We start from the raw sequence: 12188 nt of genomic DNA, 5'->3' as shown, positions 1-12188 counted from the left end.
CCAATCCCTTGTAGTGTGTGTTTGTATGGTTTGGTACACCTTGCCCATATTTGGACCTTCATCAATGGATTATTACGGCGGCAAACATCATATATGATCAAAGGAGAGTACAACTCTCAAGGTTAAGGTGTTTGTATGGTTCGGTACACATTGCCCATATTTTTTACTTGATTTAATTTTTGTTGTAAGCGGCCTTTATGAGCACGCATGTGTTATGAATCAAAACTTGAATTTGATGTGTGAAGAACCCTTGAGAAAATATGGGGACAAAACCATTGAGTCATTCGCAAACAAGGAGAGACCAAGCTTAAAGCTTTTGAGTTTTAAGCAAAGAACAATCAAGCAAACATCATGCCGAAAGAAGAGCCAAATGAAGGGGCTTCCCGGGAAGGAGGCCAATCATTATGGAAGATGGCATTTCTCTCACCTTGTGTTTATACCTAATCATTGTATTCCTACCCTTGTGTAAAACTATAGACTTTAAGCCAACATTGTAGCCTATGAGGTCACTGATAGACCACTCTAATAAACGACTAAATGTGTAGGTTCAGAGTGTGTATGGTGGTAGTAGTTTGTCACTTGAGGGGATAGTATGTATGGTGGTAGTAGTTCATCACTTGAGGGGAAGTGTTGAAATATCAAGTGATATGGGGTAAAGGTTTGGAGTAAAGGGGAGTGGTATGGTTACATAAGTCATTGACTATGGTTCAAAGGATTAAAGGGAGCCCAAAGATTGATGAAAGATGGTTACATAAGTCATTGACTATGGTTCAAAGGATTAAAGGGAGCCCAAAGATTGATGAAAAGATGCAATGGAGGCCAAAAGCAGGCACCTAGAACAAGTGGAAAGGGATGCTTTTTATGGGTGCTCACTTCTCAAGGGAGATGGTGCTCAAATCTAGAAAAGATTAGGGGTTGCTTAAGCAAGCTTATAGGCCATGATTAGTGCAAATTGGAGATAGTCACCCCTATAAAAAGGCACTCTATCTAATGGATCAAACAAGTGAGCCTTTTACTAAACCTCTTGTCATTATGCTCTAGTTTTGTTAATAACTCATTAGCCTTAATCTCTTTTCTTGCATTTCTTATATGTCAAGATGTTAATGCTGATCCACTTCTACATTCCTTAATCCACCATAGCCAAGATTTTATGGCACTATTTGATTCTACTTAAATGTATTATATCTTTTTATATATGAATCTAGTTTACAGTCATTGTATATGAGGTTTTTTGGTGGTCCTTATATAGGTTATGATCATACCTTTCTACGTGAAACATTTTGGTTACCACATTTTAGTATAGTCTATTATATATGAGATTTTTTGGTGACCACTATATAACTTATGGGGACTTTTGTACATGGAGCATTTCGGGGCACCACATTTTCGTATAGTTTTCAAATGTATATATTTTTGTATGTTCATTCAGGTTTCTAATTATCGTTTTGTGCTTTGTACATTTTGAGAGAGAGAGAGAGAGAGAGAGAGAGAGATTGTCAGAGATGGCGGAATTTATGTGAGAGAGTGGATTACCTATTGAGTTGGAGTAGATTTGTGCCTATGTTCAACCCATCGTCATGGGATGAACCCAATAAATTAGTAGTTTGGCTACACTAGAGTGAACATGTTGCATAATTTGTTTGAGGCTTGGTGATATAAGTCAAGTTGTGATCATTGATGTTATGATACCCATCATTCGTGTCCCAAAGTGTAAGCTTTGGCGGGACATTGGCATCGGATAGTAAGGAAGTTGTGAGATTGATGAGAAGAAGGTAGGGAGATGCATAGGCCAATATAAAAAGGGGCATGGAGATGTGCTGGGCAAACTCCAAGTCCGGCAAAATCCACATTCCACTTCGATGAGCTACATTTGAGTGGAATTGTGCCCAGTCCCTACTGGGTGAAGACTAGTAAGGCTACTCGTGTTCTTAATTTGTTTTGAAAATATTTACTATAAGAATCGTGTTAAAAAATCAAGTTTTAATTTAAAAAAAAATCACAATTCATGGTTGGTTTTTTATTTGTTAAATTTTAATATGAGAAACTCAGCAAGGTGGTAAAAAAATATACAAGCGCTAAAAAGAAAGCAAGCAGTAGCACTATTAGAGCATCTCGGGTTGATGGCCAAGGTCCCGTAGTTGGCAAGGAGTGGAATGCTCCACTAAAACAGATGTGCAGAGTTGGCGCAGCTAATTGTTGTCGCTGTTGCGGTGAGAGCTGAGAGATGTGGACGGTGGCCTTCCGTCGACTGATCAGCAGGACCAGCTCTACCTAATTTTTGCTATCGCGGTGGTGCAGCGCCGCTAATTCATGTAGAGGCCGCACGCACAGTGACGTGCTTCCGCGTTTGTACGACATGCACCTCCTGCATCATATTGCCCGTCACCTCTTCTACTGCAATGCTCCTCTATTTGCACTCAATTGGCCATGGCAATCGCCTGCAAGTGATCCGGCATGATCATGCTGAACAACGTCTCCGATAGCATCGTGGGCAGCCTCCACTCCGGCGCCGACCACCACCGGCGGCCGGGCAAGGTGGCGCGGACTCCAGCGGCCGGGCAATCCATCAATGTCCAGATGAACAAATGGGTCAATGTACAGATGAACAGATGGGTTCTCTCTCCTCTCTTTTTTGTGCTGTTCTTTTCTATTGTGTAGCTCATGTTTTGAGTTATAAAATAGGTGCAATATCTTGTATGTGCCACTATAACCCTTGTCTCCAGTCATGTGTTTGAAGCTTTTAATTCTTGCATTTTTAACCCTTTGATCGTGCATCTTTATTGTAGTGGTCTTTTCCACTCTTTAACTAACTTAGAATGGTGAATACCTTAGGTGGTCAAATTTATTTAATATAACATTAATGAGTATGTGTAGCATGATGAGAATTAGGATCAAGGTGAAGAGAATGTAGAATGCTACTCTCTCCCTCTTCTAATAAGTAATGTAAGTACAGATATGTAACAGTGTAAGAGAAAATCCATTCTAAGAATACTAAGAGTGATTTTACAATGTTTCATGTTATGTAACACTGTGACATTCAAAGCTCAAAAGAGAACAAAAAATTTCATGCACTTTTACACTCTGGGCCCTTGAGAACGTGGCTCAAGGCGAGGAGGAGGAGGAGGAGGACGGCAATCGAGCTGGCATGGAACGACGTGGAGGATCGAGAGAGCTCAGGTTGGCGTGAAAGGGTCGTTAACGGTTAGCCCACTAAATGTAAAATTTAATATACCAAGTCTTTGCCTTTCCCGCTTCTGAGGCACCGACCAGCAGCCCAACCGGCCAAAACAACAGCACAAACGGGGCCCCTCTTACCCAGCTAGACAGAGCCCCCCTTTAGCACACATCCCCTCCCATGGCTCCTTCAATATTCTCATCACTGCTCAAACCCTCCTCCTTGTCCACAGTGCCCACATCCCACCCGATCTTCTCTGCAAAGAACCCTCTATTGCATTTTCTGCTGCAGCCATGGAAGACCCACATGTGGAAATCCAAACCCCATTACTGCAGCGTGACAGCCAGCCAGCCTCTGCCATGGATATGGCAAAGGATGATCTTCATGTCGATTTGGATGATGATTATGACGGTGACTATGAAGATGACTATGAAGATGATGGTGATGATTATGACGGTGACTATGAAGATGATGGTGATGCTGACAATACCATACAAATAACTTGTGATCAAGTTGAACAGGAAGCAGATTTGCAGGCCCCAGGTAATGTTAGCCCCATAGAATCCTCTACTGCTGAAGAGCCATCTATTGAAAGCCTGGATTATGACCCCATCCATAGCACTGTCTATGCAAAGACAATGAAACAGCCCCAAATAAGGCGTATATATGGGTAAGCCAATCTCTCTTTTTGGCTGTTTGTGAGGTATTTTTGTAGGTTTTGTAGGGATTTGATTTGAAGTGTGACATCAAAATGCACCTCGTCGTTATGATTCGTGTGAATGCGGTTGTTATTGTTCTTACTTACAGGTATACTGGAGTCACGTTCACCAAATGGGCTTTAACTATACTCATTGGAATCCTTGTTGGTAATGTCTCCAACCTTTACAATCTGGGAGAATAAATGTGTTCTGTGATGTTCCTCTCTCTTAGTGAAATATGTCAATGCATATAATGCTGAACCATTAAGGGACAAGAGATCACGCAGTATACGGAGAATAAATATATCTCATCAAGTAGCTTATATTCGATACACTAGGACAGGAATACATTGAGAAGGCTTTCCAATTATGTAGACCTTGTAATCATTACATGGCTGCCTGCTGGTCCACCCAGCAAACTTACTCTCCAGCCAGCGTTGGCCGCCCCAATTGCCTGCCCATGGGCATCCTAGCCTGTCTTTTGCTAGCCTAGATTTTTCCCAACGAGGGTTGCTCTTCCTGATCTTGCCTACACCCTTCAAGGCTGCTGGGCCCTGCATTGGACCACAAACCAAGGTTCAAGTCTTTAGTGGAGATTAGGCTGGAGGTGCACATGTGACCTGTGTTGCATGTGAGAGTCAGCCAACAAAGTGGGACAGTTGTAAAAGAACCCTTCATTTCAGTGCATGATCTTATGTATGCCCCTATCTTGGGTCTTGACTACTTTTGCTTGTGGTGAAGCTGTACAAACAGTGGTAGCAATGGGGCTGTATAGTTGGATTGTACAGCTGTTGAAGAAGGGAGCTGGTTCCACTTTAGGGTATGTTTTCTTTGGAACAAAAGCCATTTTTATAGTACATGAACTGCCAAGCCTAGAACCAAATTTTGCACATACCGTATAGAAGTCCTAAATGTGGGGAGATGGACTTGACGCTTTGCTAAGTAGGATGTATGCTTGTGTGGGCTATGTGATTGTATTTGTGAGCGCTGTTCACAAACTGAGGATACACTGTTCTTGGGTTGCGGGGCCCGTTTGAGGGTCCGGATGGTTTCAGATGGGCATGGGGGCCGTGTAAGTCCTTACATGGAAATGTTGTAGTCTAATACAGTCCTAGCAGGATGATATGGTTGGTCATTTTGGACTGATACAATATATGGCAAAGCCCCACACCCATGTGCTCATGTAAATAGAGCTGTGATGGCTGATCTGAAATTGCTAAGATGGAGGCTGTGTGTATGATAGTAGAACAAACTCATAGTGATGATTGATGAGCTTTGTGGAGAAGGGGTTGTTGGTTGTGTATCTATGTAGATCTATATTACTATAGTCAGTTCACTAGGAGGGAGGAGTATTCAATTTTCGAATCCATGGTACCACCTACCTAGATGCTTAGAGTGGAACCGTGGCTGGACTTGGGCTCACAAGGGACCAATTACCACTCCAGGGTCTGCATCCTGCCGTGCAGATATGTCCGCGTGGCATCCAAGTGCAAGTGCAAGGTGCACATGACAATTGATTCTTACTATGGGGTGTTTCACTTGTTGTGCCTTTGGGCAATCCCAAAGGCAACAACACTGTGAATCTTGGAGGGTCCCACAACAACTACATGAAGCTGAAAGGTCTACAACAGCTAAATATGTGCCGACCGCAATGTTGAGGTGAGTGAGGAGGCAAAGAAAGAGGGTAATCTTTCAAGGCTGAAAGCTGTCTGAGAGTTGATGCCAGAAGTCAGAGAGAAAATTGGGGGAGAGGCCATCGGGGTGAGGCTGAGCCTACTAACTAGCCGTGGCAGTCGAGGTTCTATGGTGGCCCACCAAACATATCATGTGAATCCTGGAGGGTGCCAGCTGAAAGGTCTACAAGAGCTAAGTATGTGCCGACTGCTGCAAGGTTGCGGTGAGCGAGGAGCCAAAGAAAGAGGGTAATCTTTCAAAGCTGAGCTGTCTGAGAGTTGATGCCAGAGGTCTGAGAGAAAACCGGGAGTTGATGCCAGAGGTCTGAGAGAAAACCGGAGGAGTGGCCCTGGGTGGCGAGGCTGAGCCTACTACTAGCAGTGGCAGTCGAGGTTCTATGGTGGCCCACCAAAAATATCATGTGTACAAAGTGTTCCGCAAATCTTTTTGCCCCGCAAAGTCCAATTCAATGTTGAGGGTGTAGAACCAACAATCAATAGCTATAGCTGTACAATCAGCCCTGCTGAATCTGCAGTTTTTACAGCCAAACCCTGAACTGTATGACCATAACAGTAAATGTTGTACCACCATTGTACCAAAGCTGTACAACCAACTCCCGGTGGCCTCTGTACACGTGTTGGGACCCTGTCGTACAACTGTACGGAACAGAAGCTTGTGCATGCTGTGTTGTTGGAACGCCTTATACCTCTCCCGGATGCCCTGGATGAGCCCTAGATGATGGCGATCAGCTCGTACGTTTGCAAGAGAGTAGTCGGCTAGCCTTCCTCCAAGCTCTCAACTCTTGAATGCTCAAATCAGCAATAATTTGGGTCATGCTTTCTGTTGCTTTTCTTGTTTTAAAACAAGTGCAAGTTTTTGATAAACTGCTCCCCATGCCGGACTTTTAGGGGAGGGAAGGCGGCAGGCAGACGGGAGCCTTGTCAGCAACGCCCCCCCGTCCCATTGGTGGCAGTTGCTTGGCCTCCTGTGTGTGCGTCTGCCTGGTGGTCCTGCAGTTTCTTGGGCGCCTTGGACATGGCAGCCCTGTTGTCCTCTGATGAAAGCAAGGTGTGGTGCCTCCCATGTGTGGAAAGTTGGACAAAGGTTTTGCCTATACAAAGCAAGATGAGGGTCATGATTGAGCATTCAAGGTTGGATATGCAAGCCTCAGCTCAGATCAACAGTTTGCAGCCATATCTTAGCTGGTTCTAGCCCTTTGCAACTTAGGAGTAGCAAAGTGTATGGATCAGTAGTTAGCGCACAACTAGATCTACGAAATCATGGTACATATTCATTCCTATGGTACATCCAGTAGATTAGGTGACATTCTCTCCCATCTCTGTGTATTTAGTTTGCGCATCGATTTACATTAACTGCATCACTTAAGTAAGTACACTTCCACTTTGCATGCAACATTGGTGTAAGAGCTATTGATTGTGATTTAAGTGCAACCAATTTATTTTTTCTTGTGGATGTTTTATTGAGCTTCGAAGAATACCTATAAGAGCCACTTACAGTATTAGTGGATGGTCAAAACACGCTTCGGAAAATTCGTTGAGATGGGCACTATGAGTACTAGGGCACAGAGCAGTATTTTGGAGGATACTTTAGAGGATTGATCGCCTGTGGAGGCCACCCTAATCACCCCCAGCACTACACCAGCAGAGGTGAAACCCATAATGCAGAGTATGGTGAAGAGGTGGGCAATGTTCATGAACAAGTTCCCCCGGTGGGCAATGTACATGAACAAATTCCCCAGGCCCCACAAATGAACAGGGGGAACAACAGCATTGATGCATGATCGAATGCGTTTGGTGTTCGAAGCTGACAGAGAGCAGAGAAAATGCGATGCCGAGAAGGCTAGGCTTGCTGAGGACCTTGGGAGGCAAGAGGACGAGGCCCACTGAGGAACATCACTGTCGAGTTTTATTCCCTCCAACGAGTCCAGCAGGTGCCCTCAACATGGTAGAGACCCTTTGCATGGGTAGAGAGTGACCTGCAACTGCCAGCCCCCGGGTATCTGTCCAGGACCTCTCCATGAGAACATCTCCCTATTTTTATGGCACAAGCAGAGTTGTTGGAATATTATCGGAGGCCAAGTTTGTCACAGTTGAGAGTAATCTGCATTACAAATCTGCTATTTTGTGGAGAAAGCAATAATTTTAGCACTTTCTGGACCTATCTTGCATGTTCTTTTGCTTTTGGCATTCATGAATCACTACAACAGCCTGGCTTGTCCCAACACCTTATGATCTAGTTTTCACTTGATATAATTAGAGGAACACAAGCACATGCTCTGCTAGTCTACGTGTATTCCATAGGTTCACTTGACTTTGAATGTTGATATATGTACCATAAAATATTTATAACTGACAGAATACATAAGTCTAAAGATGTAGTGTCCATTTAGCCATGGACTCATGTATTACAGAAGCCTCAAAGATACGTCCTTTACATCTGGCTTGAAGCTATGATATTTCGTGGAACTGCTTCCATTGCTTAAGTTCTTCTGTTAAACCCTATATTTTGTAGAAATGGTTTGGTGAGCTTTAATTTAATCAATAATTAGACTCTTTTTTTAAAAACTTTTTTGTACTTACCTACCAAGCAGGATGCATGGCGTACGTCATAGCATATTCACAGGAGATTATAATAAATTACAAAGTGAGTGTTTCAAGATATGTCATGTAGTGTATGCTTTTTTCTGTGGTCATGAAGAACACATCAATCACCAACTGTGGTTCCTATGCAGAAAAGCTGGACACAGAGTACCATTGAGCAGGGGCTCTGGATTGCATTTATAGGTTATGCAGGTTTTGGCATGCTGTTGGTGGCTGTGTCAAGTTGTCTGGTCTTATTCTGGGCCCCAGCAGCTTCTGGTGGTGGGGTATGCAATGGCCTTACATCTTTCTAGGTGTTCTGTTCTTTTTAAAGTTAGTTCTGGCCCCTGGGCCTTCTGCACATAAAGATTCACACATTACAATCATCTATGGGTGCAGGTAACGCTTGTCATGGCTTATTTAAACGGGAACGAAATTCCTGATCTGTTACAAATCAAGACACTTGTGACAAAGGCCTGTAACACTCTCTTTTGTCTACGTGAAAGTGAGTACTTTTTCCTGTGGAGAATGCTCTGACTGCTCAATTTAAATAAAAAATTTCACTTGTGTCTTGCAGATTTTCGGAACTGTTTGTACAGTATCTTCTGGACTACCTGTAAGTTATTTCTTTTTTTGGGGATTTTTCTAATGGTCTCATTTAGTGGCTAGGTACCTGAAATACATGTCTCTTGCACTTAGGATTTCCTATAATGGGAGATTTGTGTTCCGACTATAGACTTTCTTTACCATACCAGGTTAACCAGTGACCGCTTGCTAGAATCAGTATTGATGCCACCTTTTTTTGTGATCAAGACCAAACCATACTCTACCTCCAGAAGTTTCCTTGATCTGAAGGTGTAAGGTTCACATTGCAGATTTGCACCAGTCAATTATGCTCCAGATAGAACGTACTTCTCACTTATGCAGACTGTAGGGTCTCCATTGAGGCCATGTGCATTTGAATATCTACATGAACCTATCTTGAGCTTACTCATCACAAACGTGAAGACCATGGAGGTCTAGAGCTGAATTTGCAGTACTGAATAGGAAACACCAAAAGGAAAATAAAAACCCTATTAGCTAGCTGATTGAACTTGTGATGTGGGGAGGTACATCAGCTACACCAAGTGAAGACTCCATTGGTTTTGGCTTGCAAAAATTCTCGATAAGGTTGCCTGTAAAATTTTATGGTGGATGAAACTGTGAGATCATTAGGCAAGGACTAGAGGACGTCTCATAAACTCACAAATCAGTAGAGGAAAACAAGCTAGAAGATGATACATAAGAGACTAATTTTACTGGCCTATTTTTCTTCATAGAAGGGTTGCAATTTATAGCCTTACGTAAAGGCATTTAGATCCTCTTTTTTCTCCTACATTGAATCCTCAACTCTCTTTATTCTTATCTCCTCTAATTTCTCTAGCTTACAATCCCCCCCTCTGGTATTTTATTACAAAGGGAGAATTTGTAAATATTGCTTGTTGGTGATATCCAAAGTTTCTAGTATAACATTATGAAAACAAAGATCAAACAAGAATGTCAGTGAAGTGGTTCCATTGTGATCTTTTGCCAGCCACCTTCTGGGGAAAAGAGTATCTCTCCCTCAATGGATACCTTGGTTCTCCTCAAGTTCTATCCACAAGCCTGTCTATGCCTTGGGAAAACTCTTCCTTGGGAAGGCAGCCTCGTTTAACTTTATGTCACAAGCCTTTCTGTGCCTTTGGTAATCTCCTTCTCTTCTCAGATAGCTTGTTTCTCCGAAGATTAAGGGCACAAGCCTGTCCATGGGTCGAAGAAACATGCTTAAGCAGTTCTAATAACATCTTGCTTTAGTTGAGGCCGATAATATGAAGGCTTGATGGCGGGAGAAACATGCTTTAACAGATCTAATGACATCTTTCTTCACTTTGAGGCCAGTAATACGAATTTGTCATTAACTTGTAAGCCTTATTCTAGGATGATTGGCATAAGGCGCTTCATGATGTTTCTTTGATCAACTTCCACTGAAAAAATATTTGGCTGAAGAAATATATCATGTGGAACACATCTTGTTGGGGTAATATAACAAGCCACCACCAGGGAATATGCTGCATATACTCGTGGCATGTGCCCTTTCAGAAATTCGATATAGTGCCTCAAAGTCTTTATCATCTAGATACTTGGATTCAAAACAAGCTGCAATGCCGATGGAGATAACAGTAATAAGCCTTAGTTTCGCTTGAGGAAGACAGCTATGAGCATCGACCACCACTTCAGGCTGAGCTCTCTTCAGAGCTTCAGTTTTATAGAGATCTGTTTATGAGGATTAATGGGACGGATTCATTGAGAGGCATATATATCTCCACATATGTCTCATGAAATGAGAATCGCCATCAGCCATCACCTTTGGATTGAGATGGCGAGAGCAGAGAGCATCTACAGACGGATATGCAGATCATGTAGCACTGAGGGGAGATAGAGTCAGAGGAGCACTACATGTTTCAATGCTTAATTTCCTATGAGATATGGGAATGCTTTCACCATCTCTTCAGGGAGGAGTTTGGGCCTTTGTCACAGGTGATGCATTACAAAAATTTGAGATGTTTGGAGCTGTACTTACTAGATCTGAGTCATCACAAAGATGATAGACTTGCAGCAGGTTGAGAGGCAGGACACACCACAGACATCCATCACAGATCCCCCTATTGACCCTGACAGAGGCAGGACACTACACAGACATCCATCACAAACCCCCCTATTGACCGTGAGATATAATCAGCCCATGTGACATCAGAGGGGACAGATTTCGGGTGAGACATCCAAGCCCATCATCAAGGTCCACTCACTCCTCATGCATTGTGCAGTCCCTTCAAAGATACAGACACTTTGCCTCTCAAGATCCCGTCCATCCTCTTGTCAGCTCTAGATTGGGACTACACTCAAGCACTGCAAAGCAGCACCTCCCAATGCAGTGGACATTTCCTCCCTGTATGATGTCGTCGAGGAGGACACATGATGATGAGTCCCATTCATCCGGGATATTCTTTAGTAGTATCAACGAGCATCTCCTCTCAGCTTGTGGACATTGATCCCCTCTACAGTATCAAAGGAGAGGATACATGAGGTTTTAATGCTGACTCCATTGTACGTGCAGGGTCAGTAGAGTATGCTGGCCTATTTTCCTTTCGGCAGTTAGTTTCTTTTTCATGTTCTTGACATACAATACTTTACTCATGGATCACGTGTAACATCTTTTGGTCTCATAGACTCTTTGGGTCTTTTGTAGCCACTGAGCTATGCAGAGCCTGACACCCCCGACATAGTGGCCGCCACCCACGCTCACATCACCTCAGGAGGATCAGAGGCATCATTTCCCACCAGTGCAGGACTTTCTCCCGCTGGCTCAGCCTCACTACATTGGGTACCATGTTGCAGCGCAGACTGCGAGATATTCTTGGCTGATTCAAGAAGGGAGGTACAAGACAAGGATTCATGCATTTAGGTACTGGAACAGCAAGATTAAACGAGATGTGGAGGATGTGGAAATCAGCAAACACCAGGTACTTGCAGCCGATGTGGAGCAGCTAAGGCTGCAAATGACAAGCTGCGGGAAGAGCTACAGACCACGAAATCTGACTGGATAGAAGTGGTCAAAAAACAGAGGCCCCCACAAGCTATCATGAATGAAACCCTGGAGGAGGAGAGATGCAGGAAGGTGAGGGCCCTACATGTGCACGTCCGAGGGTTACAAACAAGGGCATCTCCCAAGGCCTTACCCTATGCGAAAAACTCGGGATAGATGGTACCCCCTTTGTAGTGCGTGGAGAACCAGGAAAGACATGACATGTGAGAGGCCTCTTCTCATCCGCTTCCTTGACACCACCAGTTGACAGGCCTTCCTAGATTGACGGGCTGCCCTCAAGGGCACACAGAAATTCATGGGGGATGATTTGACTCTCGCACAGGTAGCACACCGTTCAGAGGCTATGGTGAATGTACAGGAGGCTTGTGAGGTGGGCAAGTGGGCTGTCTACAGAGATGGATGCATCATCATCACCGATC

The 12188-nt window shown here is 43.7% G+C and overlaps 1 protein-coding gene across 5 annotated transcripts in view; it reads left to right on the top strand.

Moving 5' to 3' along the window:
* Window positions 1-2979: 2979 nt before the first annotated feature.
* The window catches only part of LOC147613327 (uncharacterized), a 97582-nt gene continuing 88373 nt past the window's right edge, over window positions 2980-12188 (top strand). For 2 of the 5 annotated variants that reach the window (XR_015263407.1, XM_086782622.1), the window contains exons 1-6: window positions 2980-3845; window positions 3983-4041; window positions 8159-8211; window positions 8300-8434; window positions 8547-8621; window positions 8725-8763. Coding sequence is in view for 4 of the 5 variants with exons in the window: in XM_086782622.1 (XP_086638748.1) it covers window positions 3469-3845; window positions 3983-4041; window positions 8159-8211; window positions 8300-8434; window positions 8547-8621; window positions 8725-8763 (738 nt within the window). In the remaining variant the exon portion in view is untranslated. Of the gene's footprint in view, window positions 3846-3982; window positions 4042-6268; window positions 6378-6696; window positions 6831-7632; window positions 7657-8155; window positions 8212-8299; window positions 8435-8546; window positions 8622-8724; window positions 8764-12188 lie in introns of those variants that run through there. The other 3 variants (XM_086782624.1, XM_086782625.1, XM_086782623.1) reach the window with 3 other exon arrangements.

The sequence above is a fragment of the Cibotium barometz genome, chromosome 44 (genome assembly GCF_041138505.1).
Source record: "Cibotium barometz isolate CiBa-2024 chromosome 44, ASM4113850v1, whole genome shotgun sequence".
Taxonomy (NCBI): domain Eukaryota; kingdom Viridiplantae; phylum Streptophyta; class Polypodiopsida; order Cyatheales; family Cibotiaceae; genus Cibotium; species Cibotium barometz.
Note: the sequence above shows the minus strand (reverse complement) of the source record. Positions and strands in the feature narration are given on the sequence as shown.